The sequence below is a fragment of the Hakea prostrata genome, chromosome 11 (assembly GCF_041222555.1).
Source record: "Hakea prostrata isolate BN-2017 chromosome 11, UWA_Hpros_2, whole genome shotgun sequence".
Classification (NCBI taxonomy): Eukaryota; Viridiplantae; Streptophyta; class Magnoliopsida; order Proteales; family Proteaceae; genus Hakea; species Hakea prostrata.
The window spans coordinates 10,350,078-10,374,563 of NC_142610.1; the positions used below are offsets into that span (position 1 = coordinate 10,350,078).

Sequence of the window (24,486 nt, forward strand, 5' to 3'; positions counted from 1 at the left end):
TTTAGAAGAAGACGAAGCTCATATTGATAAGCATTTCAAATAGTGTTGTATGTTGAGTACAGAGATGGACATTACAAGAAACCAAATCAGTGACAACAATGAACAGAATTTTCGATTGCAAGGACGCCCATAATATTTTCTCTGCATCTCTACATTGTCTACCTAACTAGAGCAACAGACTACCCAATTTCTTATCCCTACAACAAAATGAAAACAGGTGACTTTCGCAGTCCCAGAGAGCAGAAAGCTTGGAGTGAGTATTTGAGAAGATGGATCCAGATATCACTGTATGACGAGCTATGACTAGGAGCTTGCAATAGGATTTTCTGCGATGGGGGGGGGGGGACAATTATGCAAATAAAGCAACTCAAGGAAAATGCTGCCTTCTATACGTGTCTTCAGGCACAAAGACTGGTGGTTGATTGCTTGGGATTTGCGGTTGTCCCATCACGATGCCTTGTTGATTACTGTTTTGAGTATCACCCCATTGCGTTCTGTTCTCAGCTGATGATAATTGGATATAATAGAGGATTCCAAGTGTAACACATGAAAGGGACAGTATGGCTCCTCCTGCAAATACCCCTGGTTTTACCACATAGCAGTAGTCACGAAAGTACATGCTCTCTTCACCATGCTGATCATTCAGTGCAGCTCCCGTCAGTAACAAGAGAAATGCTATGACAAATGTGAACCTGCATGATGAAAGCCTACTCATTTGCATCATACAAGATAAATTCGCAAATACTTTGATGAAATATAAATATTATCTCATCTCTGGCCAGCAGGATATCTACTCTTCTTTCACATAATAATAATTGTACAAAAGGACATCCAACCATGTAAAAATCATATACGATGACCCATCTAAAGCAATAGAAATGTCAAACGAATAACTGTAACTTACCTTAACTAGTGGAACGAAACAAAGTAAATAGTATGCTTAGGATGTATACAGATCCATTGAAGAACTCGTAACATCAACAAAACTTACAGAATGGTACACAAGAAACAAAAAGAATTATCAGCAATAGAGCATCTGAGTGGACAAGGCAGACTCCCACCGCTGAAGGGTCTGGGAGGGGCAGAAGTAGGCAGCTTAGGGTTGTATGGTAACGATTCTGGCACACTTATTCTGTGCCATTTGCCCGTTTTGGCACAGAAGTGACCAGAATCTTGTATGGTAAACCGGTTCGGATTTTCTGTGCTGGTTCAGCAAATGTGTGCCGAACCAGGCAATGGGCACACTTTTTCCTTGTGTCAAACGGAGCTTCTCTGGCACAGAAGTGATTCTTTGTAAAATGCGGGGCACACTGGGTCTCGTTGACAGTACTTAGGGTTATCGATGTAATTTCATCGATAACCCTAAAAAGCTTTATCTGCCATTCTCCTTAACGTCTCTCTGCACTCTCATCTCTCTACAATCGACATTGCAACGGTCATATCTTGCCCTAGTTCTACCTCTCGGATCTCTCTCGTCTCCCTCATCTCTCACAACTCTCCCAAGACTCGCATCATTCTCTCTCGTCTCTCTCATCTCTCCCAACTCTCTCAATCTCTCATCGTTTGGAAGCATCTCTGCAGCCTCTCTCTGTTTCGAAGTGTCTGTGCAACCGATCGTGGATCCCTGTCTCTGCAACTCTCTCGTCTCTGCAAGCCGAAGCCCTCTTGTGTCACTCGGATCCCTGTCTCTGCAAGCCGAAGCCGTCTGCAACCCAGTTCTTCATCTTCGTTCAATGTGAGTGGAGGTTATCGGTGTTTGCCCTATCTCTGCAACTGTTCTAGTTTTTATTTTTTTTTGCACATGTTAAGCTTTGAGCAGTTCATATTGTTCTTGCACTTTTTCTCTATATTTTGTGTAGGGAAGCTAGTAAATTCTAGATCTTTATACACCCTGAGACTGGAAAAATCTATGGTGGTCTCCCTTGTTCTGATGGCTTCCTTCTGCGTTTTCTTGCCTGTGATTCTCCTCTACCAATTGTCTATGTTGTTAGGCAGATTGTTTCTGAGCAAAACAAAACATTTGAGAAATTGGAAGGTGTAGTACAGTAATTTCTTTTGGTTTTTTTCTCCCCCTTTTACGACTATTTTGGACATGGCTATTACGGCTAAGGTGTTCTAGTGTTAATGTTAGAAAGCAGCAATTTACTTCTGGTTCAGGTGGTGGTGATGAATTGTTGTACACTTTACAACAAAGGCGAAAAATTTGAAAAGGAAAATAATTTAACCCCCCAAAATTTAGTTCTGTGGATGAGATGTGCATCATTCTTTGAATGTTTCCATGATTTTCTTCAAATCACATTTTCTGTATTTTACTTCAGATTGAACTATGTATTTTACTTGGTATCAGTTCTCACGTTCATATCCAGATTTTAATTTCTGGTGTTGTCGTTGTTGCATTTATGTGATTTCCCAGTAGGTTGGTATTACTGTTCAGTCTGCTCACCTATAGGCTACAGAGCATTCATATCAATTTTGCCTGGCCAGTGAACCAAGTATCAATAAAAGATCTGTTCATGGTGCAATTGCAAATTTGTAATCATCCCTACCTCTTCCCTGTCAGTAATTGCAAAAGCTGGTTTTACTTCCAGGAGAGTTTTAAAATTGTGCTCAAACGAGAAGAGTGGAAAGAAAATGACAAAAAATAAAAGTATTTCGTTCTTTGTAGCTAGAAATTAGGGTAGGTGGATTTATTAAATATTTTATTAAAAAAATGTACCTATTTTGGCACAGAATTAGTACATACCATACAAGATTCTGTGCCAAGATGGGCCAAAGAAACGTGCCCAGCTGTAGGTTACTGATAGAACCTCGCTGTAACTTCATTAATCCATACCAAGGACTGAACCAAATACTCTTCTAGTTGCTGAATGCAATTCAAGGTTAACAGTAACACTATAGTTTAAATAGAACAACCAAGAACAGTAGCTGTATTCCTTTAGTAATATCTGAATTGACAATACTAGGAATACAAGTTGATTCTACTATCTACTACTTAAACTGATATAAATAACAAGGTAAAAGACTCAACAGATAACCAGAATAACTCCCACAGAACAGAGCTCCTCTGAGAGGTCTTCCCTCTCCCACAAGCCTCGCTTGTTCCTTCTCTTTTTCCCCCTAATTGTTCTAACAAACTCTTACATGCCTTCCCAATCATCCCCTGCCACGTGGCCTGTCTCTTCTGCAGCACTGCTGAGAGCAGAGTAATGATTGTTATCCAATAGAATGTCGCCAGCTGTCCCTTCATTGTTTTTGTCTTCTTCAGCCACCGGAAGTGATAGTATTCTCTTCTCTTTATTTTTACGCTTGTACACCTTAGTTATGAGAGGTCTATCAGTTACCATACAAGATTATGGCAATGATTCTGTGCCAAATTTGCCCACTTCAGCACAGAAGCATAAAAAATGGATTCTGTGCTGAAGTGGGAATTTTGGCACAGAATGGTTACCATACAACCCCTTACCCCAGCTTCATGGAGAGGTCGTTCCCAAGTATTATAACTGACGAATCTATGATTCAGATATCATGTATCCCCAGCGGCTGAATTAACAGTCATCATACTTGACATTCTTGATTTGAGAAGATAAAAAAGAATCCAAAAAATTGCACGAGCTAGTTTAATGCTTAAGCACCCAAAACCATAATCTGGGTATATGCATTCATAAGATAGAAAATTACTTTTAAGTATTTGTTTCCATAGAAAATTACTTAAGTATTTGTTTCCATAGAAAATTACTTAAGTATTTGTTTCCAAGTCTGACTAAGCATGAATCTCCTTTTGAGTACTAAATAATCATTATACCCATATATTTACATAAAAGAAGCAAACAGCCAACACTACCCAGGGCTATAAAACACAATTGCAAAGATGCTACAAAGTTAACGGAGCTAAATCATCTGATGATGTCCATACTCTCTCTATGCTCTACAATAATTGCTTTCTTACAGTTTTAGGTGCAACTAATCATATGTGTAGTTCATCTCATCTTCTGTCTACACTCACATCTGCTAATTCATGTCCTCAAATAACAATTGCCAATGGAGTACACGTGCCAACAGAAGGCATGACCAACTTCAGATTTTTTCTACTAATTCTAGTGCACTGTTTGTGCCATAATCCATAGTCCAAACTCTGGTCAAAACCACCAAAATTCAGCTTTTTGCCCAACCGAGATGAAATCAGGGGGCAAAATTTTTCCTGCAAAACACAGTTTAAAAGTCCCAAATATCATCGAGTTCTGCAGAACTCGCAGGTGCTGACGATCTAAACTTCGGAGATTTTTCCCATTTTTTGCCATTTTTGCATCTTCCAACCTCTTTTTGACTAAAAAATCATCAATCTTTTGTCTTCCTTCACCTAATTTGCTGCTTGCTCCATCGTTATAGTCCTTATAGAGTATATAGTGGAGTTGTTGGATGTGGGGGATCATCTACTGATGCTATTAATATGTCTGCATATGGGTATGGAAATGGGTCAGGATTAGGTGCATCATTTGTGGACTCAATCTTTGGATATCCATCACACCCAGTTGAGCTAGGTCATCATCCTCCTCTTGCAGTATTTAGGCTGGGATATCTAGTTTATGTTAATGATGACACCAGTGGATTCACAGTATCAGACTACATGAATAAATATCTTAAGACCATGACATGGAATCCTGTACTATTTAGAGTAGTGGATCAAATAACTAGTACTATGGGTCTCGTGGGACGGATCCACTTAGGAACTCAACTTGGAATTGAGTGAAGACGTTAGCCTAAGTTTCTTTTTGGTTATTTACTTTGAGGCTATTGCATTCGTATCAAAAATTAAAGTACTTATGTAATTTGTTCAATTTTACAAGTCTTTGTATTTATGGAACCTCTCAAATATATTACTACCACTTGAATGAAATTTCTTCATAGGCTTTTTTAAGCAAATACATGTGACATTGTGTTCTTTATGCCTTAAATAGGTTGTATGCAAAAATCCAGATGAAAAACCATCAAAAAAGGGCTGAAACAATCAATCAAGTTGTCCTGGAAAAATTCCCAAGTTTCAACCGAGATGGTTGAAATGTTGACCTCATAAACCAAGATTTCAATCCTGGTGCCATCATTAACTTCCAATTTACCATCTCCTATCAAGTGCACTAAAGAATGGAACTGCAATGTCATTTCCACTCCCACAAAAGCGGTTTTTCAAGATCGTGTCACCAAGAAGACAACTGGTGAAGGACAACTTTGAAATGGATTTTAGGTCTTAGATTTCCTTCATGAGGCATTGGCTGCTAGGAAAAGTATTGGTGATCTCTCTCGGCTATGGCATTCTTCGCATAGGGCATCCCTCTGATTGGGTGTTCCATGCTTTTGACTCATCATTATCTCATGACTCTAGCAGTTGTGAACACCAGCTGAGTTGTTTGCTTTAGTACATTCAGACATTTGGAGTGCACCTATTGTTTCCACGGGTGATTACAAATATTTTATCACTTTTATTGATGACAAAACTAGATGTACATGGCTCTACCTGCTTAAATCCAAAAGTGAAGTTCTAGTTGTGTTTCGTGATTTCTATAGTGCAAACTTAATTCGATTCTAATATCAAGCTTTTATGCATTGATATTGGGTCAGAATATGCTAATCACCAGTTTCAGTTATTTCTTCACAGCTTGGGTGCACTACATCAAACTTCTTTTCTTAGCACTCCTAAACAAAATGGAGTAACCGAACGCCAGAATCACCATCTATTGGAAGTAGCTCATGTCCTTTTCTCTGGACATGTTCCTACGCCATATTGGGCTGATACTGTCCTCGTAAGTTGCTACCTCATCAATCCTTAATTACAAGTCCTCAGTGCAAGAGCATTATCATAGGAAGATTGATAATTCTCACCTTCAAGTATTGGGTGTATCTATCCTGTTCACTCCCAAAATGAGGGAAACTTTGTCCTCATACTCACAAGTGCATCTTTGTTGGCTATTCTCTATCAAAAGGATTTTAAATGCTATGATCTTAATCATCCAAAAAAAATGCTATGATCTCAATGCCAATCGTTTTCACATATCCCATGATGTTACATTTAATGAGAAACATATGTTCCTCCTTGACATGCACCAAATTCCAGGGAAGAACCATTCAATTGATTGCAACTCAAATGTTGATGAATTGGCACCTGTCCCTCCCCTCTTCCAACTACTGAGAATGACGATGATAATGGTAATACAAGTATACAACAACCATTAAAAATGGTAATATCAATGAAACTATTATTGAAACTATCACTACATCTCTAGTTAATGCTCCCATTGCTCCTACAATTCTTTTTGGTTTTGAGTGAGTCCCAAGCCCTCAAGTCGTCTTAAGGATTTTTCCACCTACCATATCATGCAATATCCTATTCAAGATTGTGTGAGTTATGATCATATTTCTCGTAAGTTCTTAAAGTCTTTTGTCTACTGTTAACTCTAACAAAGAACCAAGTAACTTTTTGGAAGCCAAAAAGAATGGCAGTTTGGGTTAAAGCTAAGAATGATGAGTTATAAGCCCTTGACCGGAATCACACTTCCGAAGTTGTTCAATTGCCAGATGGCGAGTGTTCTGTTGAGTGTCAATGGATTTATAAAATCAAATATAATAATGATGGAGTTGATACAAGGCAAGATTTGTCTCCAAAGGATATACCCAAACATATGGTGTTGATTACAAGGAGACATTTGGCCTTGTCAGAAAGATGAATAATGTTTGTGTTCTTATATCAATCGTAGTCAATTGTGGATGGACACTAAAACACATTCCTTCATGAGATTTAGAAGAAGAGGTATATATGGATCTCCCCTTGTCATGCTTTAGAAAATCAAGATGGATTGGTTTGCAAACTCAACAAAGCTTATATATGGACTCAACAGTCACCACAGGCTTGATATGGAAGGCTTAGTTTAGTGCCACTAAATTCAGTTTTAAAAAGGTATATCTGACTCTTGTCTATTTCTCAGAAAAGGTAGCAAAGCTATGGTGATTGTCCTTGTCTATATTGATGACATTGTCATCACAAGCAATGACCACCTTGGAATTGAGACTCTAAAATAACACCTAAATCATGAGTTCGATATCAAAGACTAAGCAAACTAAGATATTCTCTGGCTACTGAGGTTGCAAGCTCTAAGAAGCGATTACTTGTCTCAATGAAAATATGCTTGGATTTACTAAAAAGAGACTGGCAAGTTAGGAACAAATGTGCCCACGGATTATACTGGTTAAGTTTGCCTTAAATTATACCACGTTACAAGATAGCAGACGATATCAACTGTTGGTAGAGAAGTTGATTTATTTGACTATAACGAGGTCTGATACTGCCTATTCTGTCAGTTATATGAGCCAATTTAGGAAGAGGAATTTTGATGAAGAATCACGGTCACACCAAGATTGTTGGTTATGCAGATGTTAATTGGGCTGAAAACCCTTTAGAGAAGAAGTCTACTACTGGATTTTGTACGTTCGCTGGTGGGAACATTGTGACTTGGAACAACAAAAAAACAAAATGTTGTGGCTTGTTCAAGTTGCAGAAGCTGAAAATCAAGCTATGGTATATACAACTAATGAAATAATGAGGTTGCGACTGTTGTTATGGGCACTGGAATGTCAACTGTCGACTAGTTCTACAAAATTGTTTTGTGACAACCAAACAGCTACTCACATTGCTTCAAATCCAATTTTTCTGAACAGAACTAGCACATATAAGTAGATTTTCTCTTTGTAAGAGAAAAGGTATAAGACAAACACTATTAAGACTCCCTACGTTTATAGTGAAGATCAGCTAGCAGCTATCTTCACCAAGGCTCTTACCAAAAAGTGTCTCAGAATTTCTTAATCAAGTTGACCTCAGATGAAGTCTTCACTTCAACTTGAGGGGGAGTGTTTGCGTGATTGAGCTCTCTATTCTTAGCAGGAATCTCTGTCAATATTGTTTAAATATTGTAGGTGGGAGTGCTTCCTCTTGGGGCTATCTAAATATAGTAACAAGGTTGTATCTTTCTCCATAAATAACGCATTTCCTCTTCCAAGAAGAACAAGAAGAATTTGAGAGATTTAGCTGTGGATGTAGCCTTTTTCACTCTTTGAGAGAGCATGAACCATGTTAGATCCTTGTCTCCATTGTGTGTGCATGATGTTTTAGATTTATGACACATATCCTTTCTCGCCACTTCTCTTGAGGTTATTTTACACCCGTTGTAGCTATTTTAGTTCCTTCAATATGGATTAATCACTCCACCTTATAGGAGCATTTTGAAGCCTACACTAAACGTGCCATACCACCTCAACCGACTTTCTTGTAGCTTATCATTTATTGAAGCTACTCCCAGATCAGCTTTAATACGATCATTCCTTACTTTATCTTTCCTAATTTTGCCACTCATTCATCTTAGCATCCTCATTTTTGCTACTTTGAGTTTATTTATATGATGATTCTTAACAACCCAGCACTTTGCACCATACATCACACTTGGTCATATGACAATCCTATAGAATTTTCCTTTTGAGCTTTAAAAGAATACATTTATCACACATAACCCATGATGCATGTTTCCACTCCATCCACCCTATTTTAATTCTATAGGAAACATCATCCTTTATATCACCTTCTCTATTTGTGATTGACCAGGTACCTTAACTAGTTGCTTTGCGGAATCTCCTTCTCATCAAGTTTCACCACCTCATCATCCATCTGATCACAACCAAAGTTACACACTACTAGATAATCAGTAATCTTTCTACTTAGTTTGAAATCTTTTGATTCCAAAGTTACAATCCATAACTCCAACTTGGTATCAATCCCCACTTATGTCTCATATACCAAAACAATATCATCAATGAAAAGTATACACCAAAGAACCTCATCTTAAATGTCTTTGGTTAAATCATCCATTATAAGTGCAAATAAATATAGGCTTAAAGCTGATCCTTGATGTAACCCAATTGTAATAAAGAATTTGGCACCTAGTCTCCCCCACCATCCTTATACTTGTCATAGAACCATTACAAATATCCTTTACTATGTCAACAAATTTACTTAAAAACCCTTCCTGTCTTTAGTACTTGCTAAGTTCACCCTCTAAGAACTCTATCATAGACTTTTTCTAGGTTGACAAAGATCATATGGAGATATTTCTTACGCTCACTGTACCCTTCCATAAGTTTCATAAATCATAATAAGGTAAATAGCTTTCACTATAAATCTTATTGGCATAAAATCAAATTGGTTCTCCTATTAGTGGTTTCTTGTCTAAAATAGCTTTCAATTACTCTCTCTAATAAATTGAATGGCTCCAATCTGCAACACAATTTTGAATATCTAATGAGGGCATCAATGAGCAGTTCCGAGTTTACCGGCGACGCCGACGTAGAGATCATCCCACGACAGCATCTATGTGGAACGATGATGAGTTCAGAGGTTATCAAATTGCTAGGATCCTATGGTTCAATGAGAAACACTGCTCATAGGCAGTTTGTCATGTTATTTTCCTTGGTCTTAGTGGGTTGGGTAGTAGTTTACTATTGAAATATTTTAATTTCATGTTTGAGTCTCTATGGACTAGGCCTAGAGTTTATTTTGGCCCAATTTTGAATTATTTTGAGTTTGGGTTATATTTACAACTTAAGTTGGGTTATTTTGGGAATTAAACATGTAGGGTTGTGAGGAATCAATTTTTTTATTTAAAGCTTGTATGGAATTTGTTTTTGGAAGATCGATGAATGAAAGAATTTAAAAAAAAAAGAACTCACATTGCTTCTCTCTCTCTCTCTCTCTCTCCTGGCGGAACCAGCACTTCCCCCTCTCTTCAAGTAATCTCTCTCTCCCCCTTTCACCCTTGTTTCCCACTAGAAAAATTCCCCTTGCTCTCCTCTACAAAGATCTACTCTTTTTTTCTTCAAAAAAAGACCTAGTTTCTTTCCTGGAAATCTTCTTCTTCTTCCCCAAACCCCACGGTTTCTTTTTTTTTCTTTTTTTCTTTTTCCTTCCCTCTTTTCCTTGTACGGCAGTCTAGTTGTCTTTTGTTAGTCTCCCTTCCCTTCTCTTTGTTTCTTTTCTTTCTCTCCCTCTCTCTTATCACCTACTCTCTTTCCTAGGATACGCCTTTACTTCAAAATATTTTTTTTCTCCTTTCCTAGGATTCACCACTACTTCAAAATATTTTTTCTTTCTCTTATTTCTGTTCCTAGATACTTTTTAACCCCTGTTTTGCAGCCAGGATCAGCAGGTAACATTATCTCTCCCAAAATATTTCTCATTTATTCCTTGGTAGTAATTTTGTTTAAAACAAAAACTTCCCAAGACTCCCTTTACATTGTTAATTGTTGAATTCCTTGTTAGAAATCTGATATTGATTAGGACAGCTCTATTTTTCTTTAAGTTTCTTAATTCCCTTGCATTCAATTTAGTGTTATGGTGCTAAGATCCCCATCCCCTTGTTTCCCTATTGATTCTTGTTTAGTTGTGCTTACCAATAAGACTTATTGTGTTTATTTCTCTACTTTAGCTATCTTACATGCATGATTAATCAGATTTCAAGTGTTGCAAATTCCTTTCTTTACTATCTGTCAAGAATAGGTGTTTAATTCTAAGAGTCTAGTAGCCGACTTTGTAGGTCCCCTAGTTTCTAGGGTTTCTCCTACATCAATATCGGAAATGGAAAAGTCCATAAATGTTTGGCATCCTTAATAACTAGGAGGGTGACAACAGCCAGATCAATTTTCCACCTTCTATCCTACAAGCAAAAACCAATTACTTCCTCTAGCAATGAAGTTTGGTATAAGAAAAATAACCAAAAGTAGTTAAAAACAAAAACAAAACACAACCTACTTACAAGATGGCTTTGTGATCTAAACCAAAAATAAAAAACTTGAGTTTGACAAAGACTGATGCTTCGATGCAAGTTATAAAGTTTCTTAGTCCACAAGTCAGCATAGTTGTCACGGCGACGAGGCGATACGAGGAGGTTTAAGCTAGTTGAGGCGATGAGTCGACGAGGCGCCCTTCGAGGCGCTTTTAAGGCGATTGAGGAGTTTTCAGTGAAATTTTTAGTGTACATCTCATTCACTCTAATTCATTATAAATCTATCATATCTTATATAATAAAAAAAAAAACTAATATTAGCCTACCTCAAGTCATCCAACATACTACAAACCACACATAGTAGGTCCTAAATAAAAAGTCGCGCGAAGAAACCAAGAGAAGAAGTCGTCTGTCGTTGGCCACTGCTTGCCGGAGTGTCGTCACGGGAATGGAAGAGAAGAAGAGAGGAAGAGAGAAAGAGATTAGGATTAGAATGAGAGTGTGAGACTCGAATCAAGAACTTATTCTCTTTTGATTTTTTTTTTTTTAAATTTATTTTTAACATTTGATCACATGTAGCGTCATTATAAATATGCATATAGGTTCAAACAATAGATACTTTACTATCGGAATCTAATAAGTAATTCAATATATGCCTTCAATTTGGCATCTTTCATATGATTTAAAAAAGAAAAGAAAAAAGAAAAAAAAAAAGCGAATGCCTTAAGGTATAAGGTGTCCGAGGCACATGAGGCGACACCTCATACCCTAAGGTGGTCACCTTATTGCCTAAAAATAAGGCGACGCCGATTTGAGGCGCTCCGAAGGCACCCAGACACCAAGGCGACGCCTTAACAACTATGCAAGTCAAATAAAATGTAGATTTAAGCAAGTTTCTCAAAGAGAGTCATGGTGAAAAACTGAAATGCAACAATTGTCTACTAAGAAATAACTAATATCTTCCACTACATCCCTTGATGGAGAATCATCACCAAATTGGGCTTCTTTCCTTAGAAAAATTTAGGATTGGATCATATATGTATTTGGCCTTTGATCTATTTCATTTATTATTTCACTTTCCCAGTCAATTTAGGTTACCTTATAGGTTAAGAATTGAGGTTAGGCATTTCCTTTTTAGTATAGGAATCTATTTTGGGGTTAGTTTTGAATTGGAGTTCTAGTTTGAGCCCGAAACTATGTCAACCAATGTGGCTATAAATATAGATGTCATTGCTCAGTTAAGCCATGACTTGATGAATTGAATTTTGGTTTTTATTTATTGCTACCGTGGAGGTACAATTATTAGCCATAATATGACCGTTGGAGATCTTTGGAGAATATGACCGTTGGAGATCTTTGGATAATATGACCATTGCAAATAATTTATTTCCTTACGTACAGTATGTCACATTTATTTTATTGTGTTTGATTGTATTATATATACACATGAAGAGGTAATACAAAATCACTTCTACACAAAATCTTCTTAACATGGTATCTTAGGACGATCTACACCTCTTCAAGTGAAGCTAATTTTTTTTTTCAAGAGCAGTAAACGATCCCTACGTTGTTGTTTTCTTTCCGCTGCCTTTACAATGACGGATCCGTCTCTTAATGCTCTTACTACTACTGCTGTTGCTTCCAATAATGTTGTTTCCATCCACTTTGATGGTTCTTCTTCATATTTTCTACATCATTCGGATAATCCTGGTGCTATACTCGTCATGCAGCTTTTACGTGGCGACAATTATCCCACTTGGAATCGTGCGATGCGGATGGCTCTTGAGGCCAAACATAAGCTTTCCTTTATCGATGGCTCCTTGCCTAAACCCGCTACTGATTCTTTGAAGTTTCAAGCATGGACACGATGCAACAGCATGATCCTTTTTTGGTTGCTAAATGCTCTCTCACCTAATATTGCTAATAGCATTCTCTACATCTCTACTGCCCATGAGGTTTGGGATAATCTTCGTGATCGTTTTTCACAAAAAAATGCTCCTTGAATTTTTGAGATCCGGCATAGCATTTATAATCATCGTCAAGGAACCTCTTCTTTGGCATATCTTATTATACTATTCTCAAGGGTTTTTGGGACGAAGTGGACTCATACAACTCGTTCCCGCCCTGCACTTGTGGTCTCTTTTCAAAACACACTGATCTTCAACAACAAGATCGCTTACTTGAATTTTTACCTCAATGATTCTTATTCTTCTGTTCGGAGTCAACTTCTTTGATGGAACCCTTGCCTAACATCAATCGTGCTTATTCTCTTCTATTGCAAGAAGAGCGTCATCGCTCCCTCCATGAGTTACCGAATCCATCATTGCATTAATCTACCCTTGCAGCTACTGCTCCTCGTACACATTCTAAAAATTGTAAGAAGCATATGTATCACTGTGCTTTTTGTGGCATGGACGGACATTCGGATTTCCGTTGTTTTAAAAAACACAGTTATCCTCCCCAAGAGCAACAATACACACATTAAATCAACATCACCTGGACTCTCTGCTCGATCCTTTGCAGCCATCAATCCAAGAACAAATTCTGCCCCCTCCTTTACTTCAGCGCAGTATTATCAATTATTGGCATTGATCGAATCGATTAATCCCACTCCTTTAGCAAATGTTGCAGGTAATTCCCCTTCTCTATGGGTTATTGATTCTGGGGCAAATTTTCATATGGCTTCTAAGTTTCATTTCTTTAACATTGATACGGTGGTTCCTTATACATCTCCAATTACATTACCCAATGGCGAAACAACCCATGTGTCCCATTTAGGGATTTGCACCCCAACCCTTCCATCTCTCTTAATGATGTCTTATATGTTCCTTCATTCCGTTTTAATTTATTATCCGTTAGTCAAATCACTAAAGCTCTCAATTGTTCAGTAACATCTTTTCCTCATTATTGTGTCTTTCAGGACTTACCAATGAAGAAGATGATTGGATTGGGTAAAGAGCATAATGACTTATATTATTTGGAGTTGCTTCCCTCCATTATTGCAGCCTCGTCCACTCATTCTCACTCCTTTGATGTGTGGCATTGGCGCTTAGGCCACCCATCTCGCAACATTATTAATTCTTTATCACGTTTTAATTCTTGCATTTCAATTTCTAATACATGTGTTTGCACTATTTGCCCTTTGGCAAAACAAACCCGACTACCTTTCCCATCTAGCTCCATATCCACTTCATCTTCTTTTGATTTAATACATTGCGATGTTTGGGGTCCTTATTATATTCCTTCTATATGTGGTGTTAAATATTCTTTGACTATTGTGGATGACTATTCTCGTTATACATGGGTTTTTCTAATGAACTTCAAATCTGACGCTTGGTCTTATTTGCATGATTTTTTTGCAACGGTCAAAACTCAAGTCAATTTTCAAATAAAAAAAAATTCGCACTGATAATGCACGTGAATTTTTTAATCACTCCACCACCTCATTTTTTTCCAACCATGGAGTTATCCATGAACATAGTTGTGTTGACACCCCACAACAAAATGGTGTTGTTGAACGCAAACACCGGCACCTACTCAATGTTGGTCAGGCCTTTTTATTTCAAGCCAAACTTCCACAAGATTTTTGGGGTGATTGCATGCTTACGGCCACACATTATTAATAGGTTGCCTACCAAACTATTAAAAGAGAAAACTTCTTTTGAACTTCTTTTTAATAAAACCCCCACATATGCTCATCTTCGTACTTTTTGGTTGTTTGCGCTATGGACACAACCATTCCACCATTAAGCACAAATTTGACCCCCGTGCTTCTCCAAGAATTTTCATTGGGTACCCTTTTGCTCAAAACTATTATAAAATTTTTTATCTCACTTCTCACAAGTAGAGACATTGTTTTTATTGAACATATTTTTCCTTACCACCTAGAGACTTCCCCTTCATCTATTAACCCTACCCTCCCTATTCCAGTTCCTGATTTTGAATCCTCCTCCATCCCAACCAACCTAGTTTTCCCATCTCCACCACTGGACTCGCCAACCCCACCACACAACCCTTCCCCACCTCCAGTTGTGTTGTTGCCACGTCGCTCCACCCGGTCGCATCATCCCCCTCCCATTTGAATGACTACATATGCTCAGCTACTCGCGCCACATCATCTTCTTCGGATGCCGGTAAACTTCTTCCTCTTGATTCTTCTATATCTTATAAATATGTATCACCTTCTCATCTTAAGTTTATCAGGTCTCTTTCCTCTCTGAATAGCCCACTAGCTTTGCCAAAGCAATGTTGTCACTTGACTGGAAAGATGCCATGCAGTCAGAGATTGAGGCTCTTGAAACCAATAACATTTGGTTACTTGTTCTTTTGTCGCCTCAAAAGAAAGCCATTGGCTGTAAATGGGTCTACAAAATTAAACGACACTTTGATGGTTCTATTGAACAGTACAAAGCACGTTTGGTGGCCAAGGGGTACACCCAAACTGAAGGTGTTGATTTTCATGAGACTTTTGCTCCTGTAGCCAAACTAGTTACTGTACGAGTCTTGCTCGCTCTTGCCTCCATTAAAAATTGGTCACTTCACCAACTTAGGTTAATAACGTCTTCTTACATGGTGATCTTGAAGAAGAAGTATGACTCTACCTCCTGGTTATCATCGTAAGGGGGAGAGTGTTGTTTGTCGCCTCCACAAATCTCTCTATGGTTTAAAGCAGGCTTCTCGTAATTGGTTCGCCAAATTTTCTACTGCCTTAATGAGTGTGGGCTTCATTCAATCGACTGCAGATTATTCCCTTTTTTTCTAAGGGCCCCGGGAATTCAACCATCTTTGTCTTAGTATATGTGGATGACATCCTTATTACTGGTTCTGACACTTTAGCAATTTCCACCTTAAAAGGTTTCCTTCACCAACAATTTCGTATCAAAGATCTTGGGCCCATGAAATATTTTCTTGGTCTTGAATTGGCTCGCTCCCAAAAAAGTATTTTCCTCAATCAAAGAAAATACACTTTGGATATATTATCGGATGTCGGCCTCACCGATGCTCACCTAACTTCATTTCCAATGGAACAAAATCTCAAGCTTACAGACTCCAATGGTGATATCCTTCCTGAACCGGCATCTTATCGTCGTTTAATTGGACGATTGATTTATCTCACCATCACTCGTACGGATATTATGCACACTGTCAACATTCTTAGCCAGTTTATGCACCAACCTCGCAAACTACGTATGGACGCTGCAACTCGCCTTCTCCGATACCTTCACAGCTCACTTGGTCAAGGTATTTTACTTCCAGCTAATAGCACCTTATCACATCGTGCTTTTTGCGACTCTGATTGGGCCAGTTGTCCCATGACTCGCCGCTCCACCACCGGTTGCTGTGTTTTTCTTTGTTCTAGCCCTATCTCTTGGAAGACCAAGAAACAACAGACAATTTCTCGATCCTTTGATCCTCTGCCGAGGCAGAATATCGAGCCATAGCAATGGCCACTTGCGAGCTAATTGGTTAACTTCGCTCCTTTAAGATTTTGGTGTTCATTTGAAGCAACCAATCCCTCTTTTCTATGACAATCAAGTGGCCATCCACATTGCCGCTAATCCTGTGTTTCACGAGCATACCAAACATATTGAAATTGATTGTCATGTCATCCGGGATAAGATACGCTCTGGCCTCATCCGTACCGTCCACACTTCTAGTTCTACCCAAATTGCTGATACTTTCACCAAATCCCTTGGCAAAGATTCTTTTCTATTCCTCAAGGACAAGTTGGGAGTTCTTGATATTCACTCTCCAACTTAAGAGGGGAGTATTAGCCATAATATGACCGTTGGAGATCTTTGGAGAATATGACCATTGGAGATCTTTGGATAATATGACCGTTGCAAATAATTTATTTCCATATGTACAGTATGCCACATTTATTTTATTCTTTGTTTGATTGTATTATATATACACATGAAGAGGTAATACAAAATCACTTCTACACAAAATCTTCTTAACAACAATTGCATAGCATGGTTGTGCGATCATCCACCCCTCCCCCTCTTATGTGCTTTCATATCTTCTTTTCATCCTGTCCTACTTTATCTCTTCCTGAGTTCCTGTGTAGAAGTACACTAGCTCATTCATGTGCATGCCTGCTACAAAGGACACATAGAGTCTAATCTTCCCCCTTTTTTTATCACTATATTACTTTCATCATTCAAAAACAAAGAATGAAAAAAATGGGGGAAAAAAATGTAAATAATAATTGAAAATTACCAGGACACAACAAAGTAAACCAGAGCCAATGTCCAATTAGAGTTCGAAGACTCTGTGTTTCCTTTGCAACAAATGCACCCAGCTGCAACATTAATAATTACTTGGGCAATCATTAGAGCTACCGCTGCCCCCAAACCAAGGCCTAAGGCTGGACTCCTTGGGTATGTACATGTATCTGGAGCAGTTGACACTACCTGAGAACCCTGAGATATAGAACATAATGGATCAGGCAAATGCACAATTACAGAACAGATTCTATATGAAAACGAGAAACCACTGAACTATGTCTGCTAAAAAAGGATTGAGTTCTGACATACTGATGTATTATGTATTTAATGTTACAACTGACTTGGTTTGTTAACAAAAGCTGTAAAGAATTAGAAGAAAAGGTGATTACAGTTTCCCTAACCTTTTCTACCGTAATTTTAATTTTACTAAATCTTATCTTAGTTTCAGGTTGGGGTATCCATAGTGTACTAAGCATGCTAACATTTCCATGTTCCTGGTAAAGAGCTGCCAAAATAAAATTTACCTTGATACACTTCCTTGGAAAAATATAGCAAACTGTTTGACTAGCACTACCTTACAAAATTTACTATCAACATGCGTGGGAATACCAGCAAAAGGATTGCATATTGATGCTCTCTTCTTTGTTTTCTATTTCCCTAGTATTATTTTTATTTTGTTTGTGACGCAGAAAGAATTTTACAGTTGTTTTGTATTGTTTATGGACCCTATTTCTATTTAAACTTCCAAAATAACAGAAAAACCATAGTATAGAGTCAAGACGCCTGATGAAGCTGAAAATGAATGAAGCCCAGCTAGCCAGATCTTCTATGATGTACAAACTCAAATGGATCCAAGAAAGAGTTCTTGAAATTTTGGTTTGGGCATCTCTAAGATAGAAATAGAAAGATCTCAAAAGAGATCCCTGGGATAAATGCTGGTATCGGATTTAGACGGTGTGATAATGAAGGGCTAAAGAGGTTCTCAAGTTAGGGATCAGATGGGTAATCTGTAGAAAAAGTTGTCACAAATGATGGCAGGGTGGAGACTCGGCTCTAGAGATCATGTGGTCAGATGAGGACAAAAGTTGGAGGAACGTAAATGATGATGTATGTATGGAAATTGAAGAACCTCAGTAGTTTCTAGAGTTTGCAATGTAGGAATTCTCCAAGTTTGATTGGATTTGGATGGCTAAATTGGAAGATATGGAGTTTCTTTTCCCTTTTTTTAGGGATTTAGGGAAACCAAAAATTCAAAATTTCAAAAAAAAAAAAAAAAAAAAAAAAGGTGATATGAGAGAGGGATGTGGTGCTCATGTCAAGCTTACCTAGATGGATGGTAGGATGAGCCCTGGTAATGAGGTTTGGAGGATCCGGAATAGAGATTCGGAGGCTATATCTTCAGTCAGAACAGGATCCGAGTTGCCTAATAATTCCTTCCTAGGAAGTTACACACCAAAGACTAATGCTAATCAGTACCTCAACTAGCAAAACACTCATAAGAGAAGCAGCAGTATCTCATTTTGACTCAAATCAAGTTTGACTAATCTTCAAAAGAAGGATGTTCATCAGACTTTATTTGAATTGTTTGCAGGCATCAATTATTATAATAATGTGAATCCATTTCAATTCCTCAGTTCTTGGTTCAATGTGACAAGATTCTGTTCAAGAAAGGAGTTTAGTCTAGTAAGTCCCGACTGATACTTTATTGCCTTAACCATGAACACACAAAGGAATCATCTCAGCAGGCTCTCTTGAAAAGAATCAGCATGAGAAAGTGGTGCTGCAGGAGGCGAGCGAATGCTAGGAGGAAAGGAAGCCAACTCAGACTATAAAATATTCAACGATAGTTTTTTAACCATCAGAAAGTGGAGTTCATTGGCTCAGGAAGTTCATATGTAACCATATAGGAAAGGATTCAAGCATCTCCAGGAAATACCTCTTTTACCCAAAAAAAGGGACCTTCATAAATTGGCTTGAATCTTCCCTGTGGGTTCCTAGGAGCTGCTTCTTCAGCACTAAACATTCTCAAGCCGGGGCTGGAGAGAGAACAAGAGACAAAGATAACATGGCAGTGAGAGTAGAGGTAGCCAAACAATATGTAGTAGGCATCAGTGCTGGGGCCAAATCTATCGGAGCCAGAGTTAGTGAAGAGCAGGAATGGGGCAGCAGTGGGCGTAGCTTCCTGATACTGTACGATGCTCCAGGTTAAAAAATAAAAAACCAAAACTCTGGGGTTCAAGTTCAGTTAAACCATCCATCTTATTACTAGGAATTTCAGCTTTTCCAAAGTCATTTGACTCATTCATAGATTTCTCTGCTTCTTCTTCATCTTCTTGTTCTCCACCCCCACCTCTTCCAGTTCTCTCATCAGTATATCCCTCAAAAGCATCAAAGCATCAACCACATCTTTCTTTGGTGTATGTCAAATACAGAGGTCACTGGTCTTGCTTAGATGGGAAAGATACTAGGGGCAGTAGTTGCAAATGGTGAGAAACGAAGATACAGAGAAGTATGAGATGAGGGATAGTGGGTTGCAGAGACACGATGTCTCTGTGGGTGTAGCACATAGTTATCAAGGTGGGGCAAGGTGATCATGGCATTGGGGAGGATCCAAAACAAACAACACAGAAAGGCACCTGCCTAAGCAACCAAGAAGCCAGGACGTCTAGGTGACGCTTTGATTACTATGCTACGCCAGTGGAGTGATGGAGAATTGAATCAAGATCTTTTATCCTTCACAAGGCGATTGCAAAATGCTAGTTCATGAGATGCTATTATTCAAGGCTTGAATGTCTTTCCCAAAATCAATCGATGTCCTTAAAAGGGAATGAATGGGACAAATTAAAGATTCTTGGCCCACTAATAGCACAACAAAGAACGACTAGTCTCCAACCCTAGAAAAGAGAAAAAGAGAGCGGGGGAGAGAGAATGTTTGGTCATAATAAGGTGTCCTGTTCATTAGAATGACCTATTAGAAGCCATACATCATCATTTACCTTTCAAAAATAACAACTCAACCTTATTCCAACTAATGGGGTCAGCTACAGCATCCTTGCCCTCCAATCAGCTCTATTTTGGGTCTCTTGATAATAAAGTTTATGCATGTCTTTCCTCAGCACTTCTCATATAGTCATCTTATGCCTGCCCCTGGATCTTTAGTTCAATCTGAATCAGATTACTCCTTCATACTAGAGCATCCAACGACCCCCATTGAACATGGTCATGCCACCTCAAACAACTTTCTAGTAGCTTGCCATTTATTGGCTTTACTCCAAAAATGGCCCTAATATGATCATTTCTTACTTTATCCTAGTTTTTGCACTCATCCATCTCAACACAGCTCTGCTACACTCTTTTACCTTATGATACTTCTTAGCTAGCTAATGTTTTGCACCATATCATAGTCAATTGCATGACTATCCTACAAAATTTCCATTTCTTTTAAAGGAATACATTGACCACAGAACACTCCAAAAGCACCCCTCCAGTTTCCACTCCATCCATCTTTAATTTTTTGTGAAACATCATCCGTTATATCACTTTTTTTTTTCTTTCTATGATTGAGTCAAGGTACTTAAAAATATCACTTTGCAAATTCTCTCTGTCATCAATTCTCACCAACTAATTCTCTATCCTGGTGTGACAAAAGTTCCACACCACACCATACATATACTCCGTCTTCGTTCTACTTATTGTTAAACCTTCTGACTCCAAGGTTGACTTCCATAAATCCAAATAGGTCTTAACCCCTAAACCAAGCTCTCCCTCACCGTTGAGTTTCTAGGGACATTTCTATCCGTTGTACTCTTTCTCACTTTGGAGACGATATATAATGAGAGAGAAGCTTGTAACTAGGTATTCTACTCTAGCCATAGATAGCCTCCTCCACTCGGCTACTTGTCTCAATTTCTCTATTATCTAATCTGGCTGCAAGATCCAGGTCGTCTAACATGGTATCACTGTATCAGAGTTCCTGGAACCAGATTTAGTTCCTTCATCTCCCTTTTTATTTCAAAACATGTTGGGAGCAGTCACCCATTTGAGTACCTGCTATCATGTAATAGTTATCCCTCGTTAATGGACCATTGTTATTCTACCTACATAATGTCAAACAGTTGCTTATTTGAAAAACTTGAGGAGAAAGAAACAATTTCCAACCTTTACTGGGGGAAGAAAAAAAAAAAAAAGAGTTTCACAAGGAAAACCTGCCATAATTGATGCTGTCTCGGGTGCTTGTCGCTGCTTTTTTTTTTTTTTTTTTTTTTTTTTTGGGGGGGGATTTGGGATTGGTTGACGGTAATTTATGTCGCTTCTCAATAGTCTTCAAGATATATACATCTTCTGACCAGGTGACATTGATTACTTGCTTCTCTCTCCAAACCCTGAAAAATGATCTTTTGGTTTATGGCAATCTGCTGCTCTTTGATGAATAAAGATTGATCTACTGCCAACTGCTAGTCTCAGTCTTTACCTCTATATTGTATCTCTGTGCTCATATTATCAGTCACAACCTGACCAAGTTATTTTGGTCCTTTCAAAACCTTGAATGGTTATCGATTTTATCTGAGGGAATTGTTTTGCCCTCCATGTTGTGTGGTTTATAGTTCTTTTTGGGCTGCCTTGAGTGAACCTACTACTGCTTATGGTGGTACTACAGCTGATGCCCATGGCTTGGATTTATCTGTGGCTGAGACCAAGTCCTCTAGCCTTACTACAGACTATGTGAATGTTCAAATCACTTCCACTAACGAAGCTCAAAGGGAGCTCTAATTATCCGTTGTGGGTTCAGTCTGCGATAGTGTACATCATAGCGAAAGATAACCTCCAGTACATTACCTTTTCGATCTTACTACTACCTGTTAAAAGAATTATGATAGCGTATGGCCTTGTGTATCGTGGGGCGCACTGGGTCATGTAAACTTGGTCTAAGCATCGCTGTTTTAACTTTGCTTTTACTCTTTACTATTTAATCCTGTACCTAGAATGAAAGTAACCTATCATAGATTATAGATTGACCAATAATGCGGAGTTGATTTCTTTCCATATCATGTAATATTCTGGGATTCTATTCCCAGCTCCATATAAAGGATCATGGGGGAGAGCTGCTGCATCTTGTGCAACTCTCCCATCTCTCTATTCTCTTCATTCTCTTCTCCATCTCTTCTCTTCTTCTTCTCAGTTCCTTTTGGTTATTTTAATTTTATTTCTGTTACGCTACTGATAAGGAATATGGAGCACAGATGAAAGACGATCCTATCATGCTCATTTATTTGACCGGGAACTCATTTTCAGTTCACAGTGGTACCAACCATGCACTTACAGGCTACAGCAGCCCAGAGACAAGACATTATCCCAGAGTCTGATGTAGCTCTCTCAGATGATGAAGTTATCTGTGAATTTATGATACAAGACCACGTTGGTCAAGCAGGTCAGGACAATTGATGTCCAAACTGATCCCACTTTGAACCCTTAGAGAGAGATTAACCTACTTTTTTTATAGTATAACATGTAATTATGAATACTTTCCTTGATATATCAATTGAGTAGCTGATTTTTGTCAAAGCTCAGCTTTGTCAAGGTGTGAATTAATAACTAAGGGAACCAAATGAACTGGTGGGTGGCCTGGTTAAATAATAAACAGATGAGGCAGAGTAACATGGCTGTGCAGTCTCAAATGTCTATTTGTCATCCTTTCTAAAAATTAATACATATTTTCCATGCTTCAAAATAAGACATGCTGATAAGAACCCACTAATTGAATATGAGAACTATTATAAAAACAAGTAAAATATGAAGGAAAATCTGGTTATGATGGTGCCAGTCACCCCCTACAGCAACATGCTGCCCTCAGCCAATGGCTGCTCCATAAACCCTCACAATATGACTGATACCTCCCCTCTCATTTCACCCCCTATTTATCCCTACAAGGCAGTCAGTTATGGTAACTCTCACCCTCTCTTTCCTCTGAAAATAGAACTGCAACTTACAGATTTATTTTTCAGTTAAGTACGTTGAAAACTCAATTCAACTAGCTCCAATAAAATTAAATTGACTGTCTACCTTACCAGTTAATAATTTCTATCATTCTTCTAAAAAAGATTTCCAAATCTGATCTGGGAGAGAAGACCGACACCAATAGCACCAACAATAACACAATGAAAAACCCCTTCAAAGCCCCCACTCCAGTCCATAAAGGAAAAGCCAGCTTAGCACCCATAATAAACCAAACCTCTACTTAAAAAGAAAAGAAAAAAAAATCTTAACAGTTCCAATTGCATATCATTCATATGTCAAATAGGGTCATGAATTCCATCCACATTAACCTAATGCCTTACCACTAACCAACCTGAATTGGACAATAAATAATTATTAGATTCCCCCTTTAAACCACCATGAGTTTTACTGCTGTCCCCCAACCTGAGTGACAAGAAGCTTCCAAATTATCAGGAACATTGAGCAATCATGTCGGAACCAAATAGTAAGTGCTAAATGCAAAGTAATATTAGTTTAGGTCACCATTGGATCATTGCATGTTAACTCATCTGAGAAATGTTGAGTAATGGCTTGATTTCTACGAACCAAATTAGAAGCTAGTTGGACTAATTGCACAGGGAAAAGAAAGAAAGAAAAAAAAACTGAACATCTGAATTAAAACGTAAATATAAATACAGTGTGAGAGAATTTGGAAACATATTCCAGAAAGCCTGAATCAAGGACATGAACAAAGCGGGCAGTGCAGAACCATGATATATTTTAACATCATCCTATGATCTAAGATCTTGGATTCACAACAAAAGCCTGACTAAAAGGGGTTTTTCACTCGTTACTGTCATGAAAATCAACTAGGGGGAAATGATCAAGTACAGAGATAGCACGTACATATTTTTCACTCATTAGTGTCGTGAAAATCAACAATTTATCGAGAACAAGAAGGCAGGAAAGGACTCAAAATCACAGAACCACGACTTAGATACCACTTAAAAGGGCTCTACAAAGGATCATTGTGATCGTGTGCAAACTGAACTACCAAAAAATCATTCCAAACAAAACCAACAAAGCAGAGAAACTGGTTCTGCATAAATCTAACCAAAAGGTAATGTAAACGACCAAATAAATCATTCCAAGGTAACCCACTTAAGCAGAGAACTGATTTTATATAAATCTACCAAAAAGAAGCTCAGAAACAGTACCTTGATTCTTGTGCCTTCTGCTGCAAAACCCAAAGCAGCTGCTAGGATTCCTAGAAAACCCACAGCAATACAAAGCTGTAAAACCTTTCTCTCCATCTCTACTCCGAACCCACCTTTCCTCTTACTTTACTCTTACTTTACTGAATCAGCTTCAGGTGCTTAATGATGCTGGTGAGTGGCCGTTGCTTCCGGAACGATGAAAACTAAGACAATAAAAGTTTCAAAAGCCACAAGGTGATGGCAAGACTGGAA

At 38.3% G+C, this 24,486-nt stretch overlaps 1 protein-coding gene across 1 annotated transcript; it reads right to left on the reverse strand.

Moving 5' to 3' along the window:
- LOC149000034 (transmembrane protein, putative (DUF1218)) lies at positions 1 to 24,486 on the reverse strand. Its single transcript, XM_089140881.1, has 3 exons — positions 24,235 to 24,486; positions 17,037 to 17,239; positions 1 to 692 (listed from the first exon to the last, which is right to left on the reverse strand). The coding sequence occupies exons 1-3, from the start codon at positions 24,328 to 24,330 to the stop codon at positions 368 to 370; spliced, it is 624 nt and encodes a 207-aa protein (XP_088997007.1). The 5' UTR covers positions 24,331 to 24,486; the 3' UTR covers positions 1 to 367.